A 17882-nucleotide genomic window follows, 5' to 3' on the forward strand; every position below is an offset into this window, starting at 1 on the left:
CCTCTGGAGCAACCCTACGGAATGTAGGCCCCACTTGTCAGTCTGCTGTGAACGTCTCTCTGTCTCAAACAGGTAAGTTGCTCTGTCATAGACGTGTCTGCCCAATGTTTTTATAACAAATTGCCATTGTTGCTGACATGCAGAGGCCTGGTGCCTAGTCCTTAGACCCCTCATGCCTGATAGTTAATGCACGGAAAGCGTAGATCTTATGTTGCGAGGCTTTTCGATATCATCCAGTTTTCATCAGTTCCATCTTCTCTTACACCGCATAATAGACATGACGCTTCTACAACCCTTGGTATATAGGTAAGGTAAACGAATCACATGCCCACTTTGATGTTAACTACTTTGACCTGGTCCATTGATATTGGCAAATATGCTCGGCAGAATGAGCTACTAGTGCGTGAGTGATTTGCATGAGAATGGCGCAGCACTACCGAGAAAAGGGGGTGCAGAGTGGGTATGTGTGGATTTTGATTCCAAAATGATGCATCTGAGATGAAATCTGGAAGTTGCGTTCCTCCGCCTGCAGGCTTCTTTCTCTTCGGTTCGGGTCCTTTCATTGACCGTCTAGGATAAGATAGTATGGCGTGTACAGCCTTACACACTATATGGAACTGCAGCGTAGTTACATCAATCGTGTGCTACCTAACACATCCGATAGAGCGTTCTCTGTCACACACAAGGTTGGCTGACCAACCCAGATCTTATTTGCCTCGGTTCGAGGAAAACTCTTCGATGGACGATCTTTGTGTAACATCGCTTTCGCTCTTGTATAACCACCACCCTGCTGTCCACTAGTATGCGGCCAATGAGCCGGTTTAGAGCTTCATTTAGTCGTCGACACAGACATTCCGCCGTCCACGTCTGAATTATAGGTCGATATAAGGCGGATGAATCACTAGTGCGGTACTGGGCATGTCAACTTCATGAGCTAACAACAGGGCTATCGAGTAAGCGACCCTCACCTACATAGTAATTATTCGATTATAGAGCGAAGATTGCCCGCACCTAGTACAATGGTACAGATTAGCTGATCCGAAGCTCCGTGGACCGCCAGGGTACTTATACCCAACCTGAATACTTCTGATGATACAATGTGCTACGGCAATTTCACATTGAATGCGATCCATCCCCACTTACCATCATGTCTATCCCTGAAAATTGCACAGTTCTCGTTATCGGAGGCGGACCCGCGGGCTCCTATGCGGCGTCTGTGCTCGCTCGAGAGGGAATCAACACGGTGTTACTGGAAGCAGAGGAGTTTCCTCGGTACTATATTGGAGAAAGCCTTCTGCCCTCGGTTGGGTACTTTCTGGATCTCATAGATTGCTACGACAAGTTTAGTGCTGGTGGCTTTCTGCGTAAGGTATCCACAATTCTTCTGACTTCCCCTCATACCTATACTTTGAATTTCGAATAACATGGAGGAACCACGATATAGAATGGCGCAACATTTGAATTCATTTCCAAGCAACCGGGCTGTAAGTGCCGCGCTTTCTTCCATTCGCAGTCTTATCATTGTCACCCGGTTAACGCTTCTGCAGACACGGATTTCATCGGCGCCGGCGGAGCAGGCAACCATGCGTGGAACGTCCTCGGCTCTGAAGCAGACGAGATTCTATTCGAATATGCAGAGCATAGCGGTGCAACTGTGTTCGATGGGGCTAAAGTGCAGGCTCTTGATTTCGCACCAACGACCAGCAACACCGACACCGAACAAGAAAGCCAAGACAAAGACTTGGGTAGAAGGCCCGTGTCCGCAACCTGGAACCGCAAAAAGGACGGCAGCACCAGTACAATCCACTTCGAGTATTTTATTGATGCTTCCGAGCACATAGGCCTGATGAGTAATAAATACATGAAGTCTCGGGTCCACAATAAACAGCTGTAGAGTATGGCGCTGTGGGGATACTGGCGGGGTGCGGGCACATACGGGCCAAGGGACGGGGATCCGTACTTTGAGGCCGTGACGGACGGGAGCGGGTGGGCTTGGTTCATCCCCTTGAATGACGGCACGGTCTCAGTTGGAATTACGCTGAAGCAGGACAGGGTTGCAGAGAAGAAGCGAGCGTATGGATCTGAGTCGAACAAGGAGTTTAATTTTACTTGTTTGCAGGATACGCCGGGAGTTGCGCAACTGCTAAACGGTGCTGATCTAGTGTCCTCGGAGATCAGGACCGCAGCAGATTGGTCAGACAGCGCAACTACGTATGCACATCCCTTCGCGCGTGTTGCCGGGGATGCGGGCTGCTTTATCGACCCGCTGTTCTCATCGGGCGTGCACCTTGCCATGACGGGTGGGTTATCGGCGGCAGTGACGATCTGCGCGAGCCCCAGGGGTGACTGCACAGAGGAAGAGGCGGGTGAATGGCATTCGGTCAAGGTCGGCGAAGCTTACATGCGGTTTCTACTGGTAGTGCGCAGTGCAATGGAGCAAATCCACAGCAGGGAAAAAGCCGTGTTGAACGGGCTGGAAGAGACTAACTTTGATGTGGCGTCTGATCATTTATGTCCTTTTATCCAAGGGACGGTTGATGCCGGTGTAACATTAACCAGGGAAGAGGTGGATAGGTCAGTGGAGTTTTGCACGCGGGTGATTCGCAAGGTTAAGAGCGGGTGTCTGACGAGCCTCGACAGCGGTCCGTCTGGAAGGTTTACTGCTCGGGGTGCTGCTGCTACGTACTCGAAAAATAGCTAGTGCGACGAGGTTCTGACCAAGATGGACCATATACATCGGATTCTGGATCTGAACAGTTTCCACGGCCGATATTGTGAATGGGATGGCGCCTCATATTCAACGGGGCACTTTGGGACTTGTCATACAGTATACTGCTTGAGCTCCATTTATGGTAGGGGCGCTTATACGAAGGACTGTTGATTATCAGGCCTTAAATGGAATGCTTCAGACTTGCCAAGTAAGAGGATGGTGGGCTTAGTGTGCGCCTCATTGCCAAGGTAACATGCCCAACCTCTGCCATTACGGTGTTATATAGTTATTCCTAGTCGTTCAAATTGTGTATCAATTCCGCCAATTCTTTTATCTATCCATTTGAGCCTTGATAAGATAGTATCATCCGCCTGGCAAAAAGTACCACAGTCGGGCTTAAGAGATGTTCAATATATCATTTGCAGCCTCAGGCATGTATGGCATCTGAACGGGCGGTAAACGCTAATTATCAATCCATCATCGGGTAGAGATCCACTCGAGTGGAGAAAGACCTCTTCCCTTGAATCGGTTCAACTCCGAATTGCTGGTGTGAAACGTGGGTTTAAATGTGGATGAACAATGCTCCACTTCTCCTGCCCCTGACATTGACCTTTAAATCCCGGCAAGCTGCCACAAATCGAGTCATCACAATCCATCTTCCACATCCATCTACAGCACCTCAACGATGCCCTACACCGGCCGTTGTAACTGCACCAGCGTCTCTATCACCCTGCCGGCACAGCCGGAGAGGAGTGTAGCCTGCCACTGGTAATCTTATACTCCCATACCAATCAACCATTAGTATAGGATCTAAGCTGATTGCATACTCTACAGCATCAACTGCAAGAAAGCTGGAGGAGGCTGTATGTCTTCGCTTTCCATCTCTACTCCGCAGTAGCCGCCCAGGACTAACCCCAATCAGCCTTCTCAATCAACTACTTCATCAATCAAAGTGACATGACCATCGAAGACCCCAGCCAGGCAATGAAGATCTACAGCGATCCCAACACTTCTTCGGGGAACATCGTCCAGGTGGGTTCCCGTCAATTAAAGGGCACTAGTTGAAGCGTGCCGAGCTAAATCCGTCTTTATAGCGTCATTTTTGCTCGAGTTGTGGAAGGTCAGTTGTTAGTTTTGCTTCGCTCTTAGAACCATATGCTAATGCAGCTTGAACATAGCCCACTATTCACGTTGTCGCCAAAGGTGCCGGGTAAAGCGTACCTGAAAGCAGCGCTGTTTGACATTGTGTCAAAGCCAGAATCCGTGTTTTTCGGCGATAAGCAGGAGGAGTGGGTGAGCATTAACACTGTATAGTGTGCTCAGTGTTAGCTTGGGTGGAGCATTAGCGGAGTTAGGGTCCAGGTGTGAATGAGGGGATAATTCGCGTGATGGTCAGAGGGATTTCTGAGATTTGATTCTAGTCGAGATAGTTGCTCGTTGTCGTGAAGTTATATCTCAATAATATAATCAAGGCAGATAGTCCTCAAATATATTACGTCATACCCGCTGGCGAGGTCAATTCGCGAATAAAATCGATCAATCGGCGATTCCTTGATAGCAACAAACTTGGAAGAGCAATAAGCTCTGCCACTGCCGAGTATCCGAACCCAATCAGATAAGCGCCGGGGCCGGGGAAAGCAGGGGGGAGTCGCCGACCAACAAACCAAGGAACCTGCCAGCCAGCAGTGACGCCTCTTCACCGCATCGACCCTTTCCTTTTCCCATCTTTTCCCCCAGAAGCAGCAGTAGCAGCATGTCACACAGCTTCCTGTGCGAGAGCTAAGAAGCTTGCTGTACATCATGGTTGATCGCCAGGACCATTTTTCTGCACCAGACAAGGCGATCGCTGCAGCGACCGGTCGCGAGGAGATTCTCACCCCACCAGCTGCCTGCCACACAGCTCAACGACCTCATCGCGATGACGACGACGCCAGAAGCACTGATAACGACCTGGATGCCCTCGAGCTCCGCAATATAGCCACCCAAGATGACGATGAGGCCGGCTTTTCAACTGAATCGATCTCCTCGGGCGAATATCGTATCCGCACACATCGGACCGTTTCCCGCACCACTCATTCCAACCGGGAGGACACAAGCAAGGGGTTGACAGGACGGGTTCGTCGCTTTTGGACGCGAAATGTGGTGTTGACGGTGCCGCAGAAGAGTAATCGGGATCATTTCGGTGAGTGGGCACCTCGCTTTCTGATATATACTTCGCATATTACTCCATCCGATATATGCTTTAATGACTATTGATGCCACTAAAATGGCGCAATCGCACGTGGCTATGGCGCCAGGCAATCACGAGCTCATCCATTCACCAACAACAACGAAGAAGGAATGCAGGGCTGCTGCTGACATCCCCCATTGCTTTCTAGCTTTAGAGCGAACCTTCTTAGCTTACATTCGCACATCGGTCATGGTCGCCATGCAAGGTGTGCTGATCGCCCAATTATTTCGACTCCAGCATTTAGCTTCGCCGGATCAAGCATTGGGGTTCTATGAAGTGGGGGTCCCCCTGGCGGTTAGCTGTTATAGCGTGGCAATTCTGATAGCTGCCATGGGCGCGTATCGCTTCTGGAAGCAGCAGAATGTGGTGGCTCTGGGGACTGTGTATGCGGGGGGGTGGGAGCTGAACTGTATTGGGGTTTTGATTGGGTTGGTGAGTTGTGACTCGCTGTATTCATGTCCGGGGATATTACTAACATGAGCAGATCATTTTGACGACATTCATTCTGTCCCTGATCATTACGGTCGAGTTGAAGCATGATGATAACTAAACATTGAGGATGTTGATGATGACACGCCTTATGCCATGTTCTTGATGATATACGACTGATTTACAGGGTCGAGATAGCCGTCCGTCATGAATAGACGAATGTTCGGATATATGTTGATACCGAAAAGTACCCAATGCAGAACTAGAACACAATGAAACTTTTATAATCTACATTCTTATTTCCAATACTAGTACCATGATGACGGAGGACAATATATATATATCCGTCACAACGAGCAGACAGAAATACTAAAGACCAGCCCGTAACGAGTAGGTATTATCGATCCCTTCTCATTCAAAAGATGCTCTTCCTTATGCGAGTATAATCTCGGGCATGGTGAATGGCAAATCATAACTGTATATAAGCCTCGAGCTCGATTTCAGGAGCTTTAGTAGCGACCGCATATCTAGTAAAACGTCAGACATGAAGCCAATAATGCAGATGTTTCTCATGCAATGGCCGGATGGTGTAGTTGGTTATCACGTATCGTTAACACCGATAAGGTCCTGGGATCGAGCCCCAGTCTGGTCATTCTTTTTTGCTCTTTTTCTTCTTGAGCGCCCCACTTTTTTGAGTCCGATCCATGCCGAAGCCGAAGCCGATTCCGTTTCCAGCATCCACATCAGCCATCTACTATCTACATCTGACAACACCATCAAAAGTAACGATGTGGTTCTTCTTATCTGGGAGCAACGGCTACTCCGATCTATTCCATGCCCGCTCTCAGGAGAAAGAATGGCCGAGAGCCTGCGTGTGAGGCATGCCGCCGGCGCAAATTGGCCTGCGACCACGAAACCCCCTCTTGCCAGCGGTGTCGGCGATTGTCCTTGAAATGAGTCTATCTCGCCAATCCCCTCACTAAAGACAGAGTAAGAAGCCTGCTTGAGGCTGAGTCGCCGACTGCCTTGAGCAATGAGAGCGATGGGCCCCCAAGCACCAAGACCTGCCCCGGAGCACAGTCGACCACGCCAATACTGGAAAGCTCAGCCGAGTACCTGGGGCCCACGAGTTTCGCATCCGTGTTCGTGGAACATCGGGATCGATTCGAAGTGGACCAAGCACTGAGGATTCCAGCCAGCGAAGACATCAATCGCGTCGAGGTGCAAAGTTCCACTCAGCCGGGGAACCCTACCATCACACCGAGAATGCTCCAACTGGGGATCCAGATCCTACAGAACCTGCCGGATGAGCTAACTTGCAACTTGCTCTTCGTCCATCCAATGGCCTTAATGGATGCCTGCTTCCGGCCAGCTTATCGGATCGCTTCTGATAAGATGTGGGATGAGTATCGAGACGTGCTCCGGCTGCGAAACAGCGAGCACCTACAATATGTTGCGAGGCGGTTTTCAGAGTGCAGTCTCACGCCATTGCCGGCTGAACAGAATCCACACCGCTGGATCGAGTCTTTCTCGGGAAAGAGAACGCGTTGGGAGCTGCTAGGGTCATTGTTCACTATTTGGTCGTCTGCGACTTCACAGTTGCCGGTGCAACACGATGTCATTACTCAGTACTGTCGACAACATGCATTCAAGGGGCCCAAAGAACTCATGGTGCATTTTAAACGCTGTGCATCCATGTGCATCGAGCTGTGTAGCCAGCTGGGTGCTATTAACATTCTCTTTGTGAATTTGGCATTCAAGCATAACATCCTTGAGAGCATTGCCAGCGGTGATAAGAGTAAGTCCTGCTTAGGATATCTGCACAGAGAACACACAGCTGATCAACAGGTCTTTCATGTTGGCGACAACATGGCGATGTGATTGCAGTCACAACATCAATTGGTCTTCACCGAGAATTGTCGTCCGACGGGAAGGAGGTCTCTTTCCAGCACGAACTCAAACGACGCGTCTACGCATCGATTTACAATTTCGACAAGGTTATCTCTACCTTCACCGGAAGACCACCGCTTCTGAACAGAAAATACTCGACAACTCAGTTGCCCCTGGATATTAACGACGAGGACATATTTTCCGACAGGATTGGCAATGCCGTAGCCAAGCTCAACTCCGATGGTTGGGACAGCAGTGTGGATCGACAACCGTATCCAACCACAATCCTAAGAGCGCGCGCAATGCTAGCAAGGAACCGCGAAGAGATGCTGGAAGTATTAGAGACTTCTCAGGATAACATCACTGACGCTGCAGTACAAACATGCCTGTATGCCCTCAGCCCAAGATACATCCCTAATCGCCCACAACTTCTGACAAGCACAGTCAACTCAAAGGACAAGCTACAGACATCTATGCACAGTTTCCTGGGATCATCAAGTTCAAGACAGAAGACATCCACGACCGCGACACCCCCGGCCAGCTGCTCGCCTTGCGCGTTCTTGTGCGCCTGGACTTCTTACTCAACTTGTTCATCCTAGAGAGACTTCTGACCCGACACAGAGTGGTCGACGAACAAGCCCTGACCCAGGTTAGCCATGAAATGGTAGGATTAACCCTAATATATTGGAAGCACAAGGACCGGTTCGAGAACCACGTTGATTTCTCTTGGCTGGTACGATACTCCACCCCTTGCCAATAAATACATCTACTCCATACTGAGCCAGCATGTCAGGCTATGTCCTACGCCGTCCCAGGCAGCGGCATCCTCTGCCTCGAGCTTCTCCGTCAATCCAGCTCCCCCGAAACATACACCTTAGATCTTCCCCGATCGGACATCATCCAGAATCTCAGTGTGCTGGTCGCCTTTCTCGACTGGCTCCGGCCCTCCGAATCTGACATCGCAGCCAAGGCGCAAATCAAGGGAATATTACAACGCTCACTGGACCGAATCCTCAGCATGCCGGCATCGCTACAAAGTCCGACGAGAGCCCTAGACGCGCTACCGGACCTTATAGGCGCAGACCCCCATCTCGACCTGTTGAATACATTCGCATGGGTAGACTGGGACGCAGCATTATAGTTTATATCCACCACTAGTATCCCTACTATACATCTAATAAATCTAATATAATCTAACATAACAATAATACCCAACCCCAACGCTATGCAATCCAAAACCAAATCAGATATCCCATCCCCCCAACCCCAAGAATGGACTCATCATGCGCACGCCATCTCCATACAACTGGACCAAAATCGGATAAATCCACACCGGCAAAGTCCACATCATGAAAACCGCTACCCAAATAAACCCAACCCCACGTCTAAGTCCTCTCGGCACAAACACACTCACAGGAGACAACAACACCTCAGCGACCATCTCCCCCGCCACACCCAGAATTTGTAACGCGAAGAACCACAATGCTCCGCTCTCATCAATCCGCACCCCGAACCCTACATCCATGCCCGTGTGCACTAAACCTGAAACAATGAATGCAAAAATTACCCTGAAGCACCACTGGAATCGGACCGGAAGACGCAGAATAGATCCCGAGACGAAGTCGGCGTTCGAGCAGAGGAGTTGGCGGAGGGTTTGGTGCCATGATTTTCTGTAGTATTGCATACTTCGTTAGTACTAGGTATGAATAATAAAAGGGAGTAGAGTATATGCATACCCCCAGAACCTCCTAATCGACCACGCATCCAGCAATCCACCCCCGACAGGCGGCCACATACTCGGCTCTTGGCCCAATGCTACAGCCACCACCGCGGCAGAGGTATATCCCGCGACAATGAACGCACGCGCCACAATTCCAAACGAGAGAGTGAAGAGAAATCTAAGCACGAGGTCATCTTTGCCCCAGCCATTATGATACCAGAACGGGAGAATAATCTCGTCCGGTCGAACGGGTAATTTATCCACTGCGCGGCCGAGATACGGATCGGTGGTCTCGAGTGTGAGGAGCTGGATGATTGCGATGGAGATGGTGAGTTTGAGGAGGGAGGTGAGGAGGAATTGGGTCCGAGTTGGGATCTTGTTGAACGTGGTGAGAGCGCGGATTTGCCAGGGGGTGTTGATGCGGCGGTAGTTGAAGGAGAGATTTAGAGACCAGAGGTATTTTTCGAGGAGAGATTTGCTTTGCGGTTTGTTTGGTGATTCGTCGGAGGTTGACTTCAGCTTTGTGTTGTTGTATGCGAGCTGTTTATCGTAGTCTGCGCGCGTCAGGACTAGCAAATCAATCCCGTTGAGAACGTTCATCCAGCACATTGCGACGAGCGGGGCGCCGAAGCGGGTGCCATGGAGGTGGGCATTTGCGCTGATTTGCATGCAGTAGGCGAGGACAAGTACGAGAAGGGAGGCGATTGATCGGAGGGGAGAATTAGCCGGGGTGAAGGCGACAGTGGTGCCGGTTAGGAGCTGGATAGCGAGGAATTGAGCCGGGGGGATCCATTGTGGCATTTTTTTTTCTTTTACCGGTTTTCTGATTTCGTTCTGGAGAGGGAAAGGATGGGAAGATTAAAAGAATGCGAGCGTGGGGCTGGGAGACATTATTATAAGCTGGGGGGATTGTGGGTTTGGAATGCGGCTGAGATTTGAACTGCAGAGCTGAATTGCCTGATTGGGATAGGGTCAGGGGATTGATTGGGCGGAGCGGGTCGGATGAGTGAGACTGATCGGCGACTAGTGATGGATGTGCAGCAATCAGCAATTTAGATCGGGCGGCGTGGGTCATTGGTAGTCTACACTGCGCTTGTGGTTGTAACTCAATTGGGGTTTACTATGAAGTGTCATAGAATGGATGAATGTATAATGTATGACGTATTCTAAATAGTATAGTATAGTGTAGTGTAAAGACAATAATTATTTACAAGACCCATCATATCTGTTGCACGTGACACAAGGCATCCTGTCTGACCAAGGGATGAGGAAAAAAATAAAAGTAATACAGTAGAAGAATATGTCGATGAATGAAGAGAACAAAACAGGGATGCCAAAGGCGAGGTCCAGCCGTAGCCCGTCACGAAGCCACACTATAAATGGTGCAACCATCGCCGTGTCAGCTAACTAATCCAGTCTGCAGTGGCCCCGCTCCATACAAAGGCCAGCGACGCCGACCGAAGACCACACGAGGGACTCTCTTCAGACTCCTCATACTACTGCTGCTGCTGCTGTTGTTCGAAGCACCCGCCTTGTCTGCATTTGCCGACACCCGCGTCAGCCCAATCAGCTGGTCGTTCTGCTGGCCATCTGCGGCACGACGCTTGACCATAGCCCGCACAGCATTGGTGATCTGGACCCGGATGAGAGGCACAGCCGTAGCCTCATTGGGTGTAGAGTGGTAGGAGGTGGTGAAGTCATCATCGTCTTCTTCATCAAGGTGGAAGGATGCCATGCGCCGACGCACATCTTGCTGGGCGGCTTCAATGGAGCGGTTGAGGAGAGTGTGGTGAGCAAGGCATCGGCGCAGATCCGGGTTCTTTGTAGAGGCTTCCTTGTGAAGCTTGTCGCGGGAGAGAGCGGCCATGCGAGTGGGGAAGGGAGAGATGGAGCGACGAGCCATGGGAGGAATACGGCTGTTGGTGCGGGTGGCCTGACGCATCAGGTAAGGAGGAAGTTCGATACCGGCCATTGTGTTTGACGTTGTGAGGAATAAGTGTCGAGGAGGTAACTGATGTAGAGGAGTGCTGGTGATAATCGCACTAAGAGGTAGTGGTGGTGATACGTAGTCGTGTTATTGCATTAAGGATATTGATGTGATGAGCGACTCTGATTGTTCTGGTTGTAATTTGACTTCCAGATCAGGGGCAGGAATCAGGGCAATCTTTATACTTCTCCCCTGGACCAGCAACTCCTGAGTTCTGAAGATAGCTCGCACTTGTATACTTTGCGCAGTGCTGGTGGAGTCTAGGCCATTGCCACTGGCGGCCGAGTCCGAAGGCCCACTCATCGGCCGTGAAGAATAGCATGATAAGGTCCCAAGAGCTGTCAAAGTGCAATCAATACAATAAGGTGCGTCTAGCCAGCGCCGACGCTTGCTGGGCACCGGCCGAACCCCAGACGTGGAAAAGCTAGGGCACCGGTGTCGCCGGCCGGTGGCGAGCAGAGTTTAGTCTTTGCGTCATTGACTTGAAATACCGGCCGCTGATGGGCCAAGTTCGGGCACTGCCTCGCGAGACTGGGGTCGGAAATGCTGAAGTCTCTTTAATCATTGGACAATTGAGTTTCAATAAAGACCGAGTATAGCCTAATACTCCTGTGCTATTGGGATAACCTGCTGCCCTGTGTCTTCTGCCCCGATAGGGCAGGTCAAAGTAGAGACTAGATGTTTCTGCTCCGACTGTCATATAGTATATACTACATCTCTAAGGGTAGGAATCTAAGTTATCCTGATATGTTGTGACAAATATGCTCGTATCCAGGGCGAATATGCTTGTCATAGACGGCCGACATGCCATAGGACATCAACAAACGTTGCAGTCGATCTAGCAACGGCCCAGGCCTCTGTCCAGAATCTCTATCAAGTGGATAAGTGAATACCCCAGATCGTCGTAATCTGCAGCATGGTCTAAGAACTAGGATCACCATTTGCTCCAACATGAGGCTCATATCTCCAAACTGATACCAACACTAGAGTCTACTGAGTATAGTATTACCAGCGACGATCACCTTCACATCCCACATGGCCCAGCAGGGACGGGGAGACATAGATTATCTAATTCCCCCCCGGTCGGCAAAATCATCACAATCCACCCATAAGAATCAAAAACCAAGCCTCTTTGTTCCCACCAGCCCGTGCACGTCCTTCGGCGACGCCGAAATGCCAATGAGATTGAGTCAAGCTCAACTCTCTATTCTTCCACTTGCGGTAATCGCTCTCTGCTCTGAATCAAGGCTTCCTCATCCACCTCAGAGCCGCAGGCCCATTCGATCGGTTTACTCCGGTAGCCCTAATCTTGCGCAGATCACACCTACAAGCCTCACATAGGGCTCTCGGAAAGTCCCCGTGCAGAATTACATGCTCCACCAAAATCAAGAGATAGTCCAAGATATTAGATATTACTACCAGTATATCGAGATATGAAGATCGATCGAGACTCTAAAACGGAAAAAAGATCTAAAGCAAAACTCCACTCATCCCCGCCATAACGATGGTCCACAACACCCCCATCCACATGGCCATCCCACGTCCTCCTCCAACCCTCACACCAGCCGCACCATTCTCCTCCGACAACGATGCACGCGACGTACTAGTATTCGACACATTCGACATCGCCGTGCCCACCCACGCATTCCAGTTCGTCAACTTATCCGGACACTGCGTCGTAATCTTCTCTCCAATCATCTGCGCCACAAATTTCCCATCCCTACTCAACGTAACCACAACCTCACCCGTACGATTATCCATCGGCACACTCCCGAAATACAATCCCCTCCCACCACCACCACTCCCACCACTCGGCGTATCCAACCAGTCCACGGACTTATTCTCCCCACCACCAATACTCACTTCCACATCCGCGGTATCCTCCAACAACGCCTGGAAAAACACTTCATCCTTCAAAACCTGCCCCGGCGGCACGGTCTGCTGGCCCTGCGTGACCGAATTACCCGTAGTTAAGCCGGCCTTGCATGCCCACGCCGGCGTAACCCTATACCAAACCACCACCCCTTCCTTCTCAATCACCCCCTTCCCACTCCCATTCTTGTATTCGCCCACAATGTACGGAAGAAACATCCGCCACGCATCATGCACCATCCCGGACGCGTAGTTAAACGGCGCCTCCCCGAACGAAAATATCCCTAGCTCGTTCTCGTGCAGCGGGCCGATGTAATGCGACTCGCCGAAGTCGTTCCAGGTAAGAATTTCCACATATTGCGGCTGTAAGTCGAGAACCTGCTTCCACCGCGTATGCCACAGGCCGTCGCCCTGCCATACCCAGTTCTTGTGGTACCGTACCATGTCGGTGTAGAACCACGGGCTGACGGGCATGATGTACGGCTTGCCTTTGGGCTTCAGGGCGGAGATATACTCTTCGTCTGTGGACGTGTTCATCTGCGCCGTTCCGTACGGCCATGCGCTCCATGAGAGTAACCCGTCCACGACGTCTTCGCTTGCTAGTTGCTCGGGGGTTCGGACGGACCATTCCGGCATGAGATAGATATTGGGTACTTTTTTTTTGATGGTGGACCAATCGGCCAAGGCTTCGTAGCCCTCGAAGGTGGAGACCAATGGATGTTGGTTGTCGATGCGGTAGTAGGCCGTGTGATTGGCGTAGCCTTGCAAAACTTTCAGGACTTGGTCGGGAGGCCAATGACCGTCGCCGGAGTAGTCGAGGGACAGGAAAAGCTTGAAGTCATGTTTTGCTGCGACGGTGAAGGCGTCTGTTAGGAGCTGGTCGGTGTTGGCGGCGCCATAGCCGGTGTTTAAGGCGAAGGCGTCGATTTGAGAATCTTTGGCGGCGGTGATGTCGCGTGTCCAGTGCTCTTGGGTGAAGTTTTCGGCGTTGGCGAGCTGAGAGGAGAGTTAGTGAGTGGAGTTTGGTAGGAATTGGGTGATGGGGGGAAACGGACGATGAAATGCGCGAAGACGTCTTTGGCTTGGACATGGACGCTCAACGCCACGAGGACGAGGGCGAGCCAGATGATGCTGGCCATACTGGCGGGCTGGCTGGCTGGTTTGGACGGGTGTACGGAGTCCTTTCCTTCTTTTCTCTACCTGCGACCTAATTCATGGCCGAGGAAGTGGGAACGAGCGATACATAAGTAGTAAGGTAGAATTGGTACGGTACGTATGTGAGTTGCCCCGGAAATTTTACTTCAATGCATTGTGATAGTCAGGAGATAAAAACTGAGCTATGTGAACTGTAACTGAGAAAAGCAGTAGCCTAGTGAAGGCGCAGCATGCAGTGCGTGAACACAGTTGTCAAAGCAGAGGCAGACAGAGGAAGCAGACTAGCAGAGGGGAGGGAAAGGAGAAGTAGAGGGGATTATCGTTCCGAGTGGACTCCATTGCGTAGGCTCATCTCGTAGCGGTCAAAGTCACAGAGGCTCGGAGGATTAGGCTTCAATGCTTAGATGAGATGCGCAACAAAACAGAGTTCAATGTTTTCTCGTAAGAGAGGAAAAAATCGAGTACGAATAAGCGAGGTTTGAATTTGTGCAAGGAAGAGAGGCATACGATAGTTGGGCGAGGATGAAGCTTGTTGTCTGTCGGCCAGCGTGTAGCTGCTTGCTTGGTAAGTAGACCTGAAGGAAGGGGGTGGTAGTGGAAAAAAACACCCCGGATTGACAGGGCCACGGACCGTAGTGGCTGTTGATTATTGATAGTCAGACTCTGACTACTGCATTGTCAACCCGACTATTGATTGTCTCGGATGTGATTCATCAGCTGCTTGCTGTGTGTCTGAGCGACTTCGCGGAACTCAAAACCCTAAAGGGGTTGCGCGCAACGCGGTGAATGCGAACTCTGCCTCTCTAAGAACATGACAGGTCGTCTATCAATCAGACTTTCGGAATCGGTTCGCCCTGGTTCTAGCCAGTGGTCCCCGATTATCTTCAGTGAGTGACCGAGGTTGGGGAACTGTCTCGAACGTTGGACCTTGCAACGTTGTTGATGACCCGGAGATCGCTCGGCGCCGCGCCACCGGGAATGCAAAGTGTGTCAGGATTGACCTCATTGAGGGCCACAAGTGAAGTTTTTTATTTTCATCCCTTCTGGATCATATCCAGCAAAGTCCGCCTTTTTTGTGCACTATTCTACTGTACAAGCTGTTATTACATTGCAGCCGTTCACCGGAGTTTACTTTTATCGGTGGAGCTCGACTGGTGGGTTCATGCATCGAAGGCGTCCGGTCCTGCGAGGACGTGGAGCCCACTACGCGGCCTATCAATACTGGCAAATGGTCGCTCGCAGCATGCAGCCAAATTAGACTCTACGTAAGGGAGGGAGGGGTTCGTTGCAGCCGGAAAAGACAGCTGCATTGACGCACCCGGGCACGAGCTCGTTGGACGTGCTGGCGATTGCTGCGGCCTTTGCCAGTCGAATGCACCTTACTTTTCCTTGATTTATGCTCGCTTACCGCTGACAGCCTCCCAGACTAAGAGATACGCCTGTTGAGGATGACTTGGCACTGACAGATTTCACAGAGTAGCTACTAATACTGAGAAAACCAAGGATGATGGCTGGCGAAGGTTTTGGAGGGAAACTGACGTATCACAGGTAGACTGACAAACACAGTAGTGGTACAGTAACTACTACACCGCGCACAAATGACGGGTTCAACAGACCGCATGTGTTTTTCCCGACTTCCCCTGAAGCGAATGCTGCTCGTTTCCATACACCGGATGACCTTGTGGTCCGCGTGTAGCATGTGTCTGGATGTATCTGCTGGGTGTCAATTTATGCCCGGTCGCCTTCAGAGGCAGAGATAGAAAAGGAAAAATGACTTACGTGCTGTACCGCTTGATCATGGTCTCATCCATATCCTCTAGCGTCTTCAAGCCAAGTCGGATGTCCTCCACGAGCAGGTTACACCGGTGCAAGCTAAAATCCTCACGCAGCACGATCCGCATCATCCTCAGTTGATTACAGTTCGGCGCCATGGTATACGCCGGAATCACCCATCCGCGGCGACGCAGCACATGGGCCAGGGCGAATTCGTCATACAACCGGCCCTCTTGCTCGGGCAATCGGAATGCAACCAGAGGAAGACCCCGGCCTCCACCGTCACTCATGATAATAAAGCCGAGTTTCTCCAATTCCGCTGCTAGATGGTCGGCAGTCTGCGTGAGGTTGGTCATGATCGATCGGAAGCCATGCTTGCCTAGCCGGATCAGTTGGTAGTATTGCCCGATGACGTGGGGGGCGCCTTTGGAAAAGTTCAGCGTGAAGCTGGCCTGCTCGGCGCCCAGATAATTGATATTGAAAATGAGCTCTTTGGGAAGGTATTCGGGGGCGCGCCAGAAAACCCAACCAACGCCAGGATAGACCTGTCACGATCAGTCTGAGTCCGCATTCGGCGAGGTCTATTTGTTTGTGATGTATCTCACCAGTCCGTATTTGTGCCCTGAGACATTTATGGAGATGACTTTTTCCAGACGAAAGTCCCACTCCAGCTCTGGTTTCACAAAGGGCACCACAAACCCGCCGCTAGCCGCATCCACATGTATTGGGCAGTCGATGTTCTTCGCAATCAGCAGGTCATTGATTGCCTTGACATCCTCATACTGCCCTGTGTACGTTGTCCCTAGAATGGCACAGATTCCCACCGTGTTTTCGTCCACCAGATCCACCGCCTCCTTGGGATCAATAACATATCGGGTCTCCGTGCAATAGACATATCTCTCCTCGACCTCGAAATACCGCGCGGCTTTCTCCCAGCACACTTGTACTGCACTGTTCATGATAATGTTCGGGCGTGACCAGTCCTTCCCAGCTTCTTTCCGCTTGTTCTGCCAGCGCTTCTTCATGGCCAGCATGGCCAGCATGATCGCTTCTGAGGATCCGACCGTCGAGGTGCCGATGGCGTCTTGCTCGTTGCTTGGGTCATTGAGGCTAGGTGCATGGAACAGACCGGCGATCATATTGACACAGCGGTTCTGGATATGTGCAGTCTGTGGATACTGTTCGTAGTCGATGAAGTTCTTGCTCATGGCGTCAGACATGAGCTGCTGCACCTCATCTTCCTGGGATAGAGTTAGCGAGAGCATTGTACTTGCTACCCCATGATCATCTTACCATATAGGTAGTGACAAAGCTGGCTAAACTGGAACATGTTACTTTCGATGGTTCAAAGAGCAGAAAGAGAAGCGAGGTAATACTTGAGCAGGGGATTCCCATCCAAACTCAACTCATCTTTGATCATGCGATATGCCACCGGGGCTGGCATTTCATGCTCCGACATGCTATGCTCGGGCAGCTCTTCGACTGCATAGCGCGTCCCGTACACGTAAGGTGACACCGCGGCTGCCTGCGCATCGCGTTCTTCGCGCTGACGCTGATGGGCCTGGGACTCTTTACGGACGGTCGACAGGTGGACCATTCTGGCTGCGTCTCAGGGGTTGACACTATCAAGAACGAAGTTGGATTAATGTCGCTATTATTGGGGCGCCCTTCCTGTCTGAAAACGAGGGCGACGTGGCCGTCGACTTATATGAGGGACGGTGGTTGCACTGAAACTCTGTGTCCGGGATGACCTCACCACATCCGTATCCGGAACCCCCGGTTGTCTCAGGCGCAGTGTATCCTAGGTACAACCTAAGGAGAGACGCCCGGACTAGGAGAATGTTAGACAACAGCGTTCCTGCTCTCCTGGTCTAGTATCGGTCGTACTCCGTAGATGTCTGGGCTCGGTAAAGCCAGGCCAAAGATGAAAGCTATTCGGAAAAGACGACGCCTGAAAGTAGACCTTATACCATTTTCCATAATGACATATGCTCAAACCATCAAAGAGCTTGTGGCTATGCGAAGGCAGTAATGGCCTTCTGGCCGACTGTCCAGCTGTGAGCTGCAACAAAACAAGGCCTCGGGTTGATGGCGATCGGCGACGGCGATCGGCGAC

General features: G+C 51.1%; 8 protein-coding genes and 1 non-coding gene across 9 annotated transcripts; 5 read left to right on the forward strand and 4 right to left on the reverse strand.

The window, feature by feature from the left end:
- Positions 1-1147: 1147 nt before the first annotated feature.
- Positions 1148-2701, forward strand: BO83DRAFT_396947 (NAD(P)/FAD-dependent oxidoreductase; the record flags this gene model as incomplete). The annotated part of the gene is made up of 4 exons (XM_025533169.1): positions 1148-1369; positions 1445-1484; positions 1548-1873; positions 1895-2701. 4 exons carry the CDS (start codon positions 1148-1150, stop codon positions 2699-2701), a joined length of 1395 nt encoding a protein of 464 aa, XP_025390747.1.
- Positions 2702-3131: 430 nt separating this feature from the next.
- BO83DRAFT_435549 (GFA family protein) lies at positions 3132-4024 on the forward strand (the record flags this gene model as incomplete). Its single annotated transcript, XM_025535893.1, has 5 exons — positions 3132-3478; positions 3545-3573; positions 3633-3742; positions 3805-3830; positions 3889-4024. Exons 1-5 carry the CDS (start codon positions 3396-3398, stop codon positions 4022-4024), a joined length of 384 nt encoding a protein of 127 aa, XP_025390748.1. The 5' UTR covers positions 3132-3395.
- A 331-nt stretch (positions 4025-4355) lies between these two features.
- On the forward strand, positions 4356-5661 carry BO83DRAFT_435550 (DUF202 domain-containing protein). Its single transcript, XM_025535894.1, has 3 exons — positions 4356-4892; positions 5089-5372; positions 5425-5661. Exons 1-3 carry the CDS (start codon positions 4511-4513, stop codon positions 5488-5490), a joined length of 732 nt encoding a protein of 243 aa, XP_025390749.1. The 5' UTR covers positions 4356-4510; the 3' UTR covers positions 5491-5661.
- A 286-nt stretch (positions 5662-5947) lies between these two features.
- BO83DRAFT_t98 lies at positions 5948-6021 on the forward strand. Its single transcript has one exon. It is a non-coding gene; the product is annotated as a tRNA-Val (tRNA).
- A 182-nt stretch (positions 6022-6203) lies between these two features.
- Positions 6204-8418, forward strand: BO83DRAFT_406595 (transcription factor; the record flags this gene model as incomplete). Its single annotated transcript, XM_025533890.1, has 5 exons — positions 6204-6303; positions 6328-7167; positions 7218-7647; positions 7704-7992; positions 8053-8418. 5 exons carry the CDS (start codon positions 6204-6206, stop codon positions 8398-8400), a joined length of 2007 nt encoding a protein of 668 aa, XP_025390750.1. The 3' UTR covers positions 8401-8418.
- On the reverse strand, positions 8409-9854 carry BO83DRAFT_333534 (wax synthase family protein). The gene is made up of 2 exons (XM_025528346.1): positions 8996-9854; positions 8409-8929 (listed from the first exon to the last, which is right to left on the reverse strand). Exons 1-2 carry the CDS (start codon positions 9778-9780, stop codon positions 8503-8505), a joined length of 1212 nt encoding a protein of 403 aa, XP_025390751.1. The 5' UTR covers positions 9781-9854; the 3' UTR covers positions 8409-8502.
- Positions 9855-10240: 386 nt separating this feature from the next.
- BO83DRAFT_217518 (uncharacterized protein) lies at positions 10241-11261 on the reverse strand. The gene has a single exon (XM_025526778.1). The coding sequence runs from the start codon at positions 10949-10951 to the stop codon at positions 10379-10381; it is 573 nt and encodes a 190-aa protein (XP_025390752.1). The 5' UTR covers positions 10952-11261; the 3' UTR covers positions 10241-10378.
- Positions 11262-12113: 852 nt separating this feature from the next.
- Positions 12114-13997, reverse strand: BO83DRAFT_461225 (glycoside hydrolase family 71 protein). Its single transcript, XM_025537245.1, has 3 exons — positions 13894-13997; positions 12449-13834; positions 12114-12269 (listed from the first exon to the last, which is right to left on the reverse strand). The coding sequence occupies exons 1-3, from the start codon at positions 13975-13977 to the stop codon at positions 12171-12173; spliced, it is 1569 nt and encodes a 522-aa protein (XP_025390753.1). The 5' UTR covers positions 13978-13997; the 3' UTR covers positions 12114-12170.
- A 1394-nt stretch (positions 13998-15391) lies between these two features.
- Positions 15392-17653, reverse strand: BO83DRAFT_376475 (glutamate decarboxylase). Its single transcript, XM_025530726.1, has 5 exons — positions 17143-17653; positions 17060-17087; positions 16372-17007; positions 15773-16311; positions 15392-15706 (listed from the first exon to the last, which is right to left on the reverse strand). Exons 1-5 carry the CDS (start codon positions 17361-17363, stop codon positions 15601-15603), a joined length of 1530 nt encoding a protein of 509 aa, XP_025390754.1. The 5' UTR covers positions 17364-17653; the 3' UTR covers positions 15392-15600.
- Positions 17654-17882: the final 229 nt, after the last annotated feature.

This window comes from Aspergillus eucalypticola, assembly GCF_003184535.1.
Source record: "Aspergillus eucalypticola CBS 122712 chromosome Unknown BO83scaffold_6, whole genome shotgun sequence".
NCBI lineage: Eukaryota > Fungi > Ascomycota > Eurotiomycetes > Eurotiales > Aspergillaceae > Aspergillus > Aspergillus eucalypticola.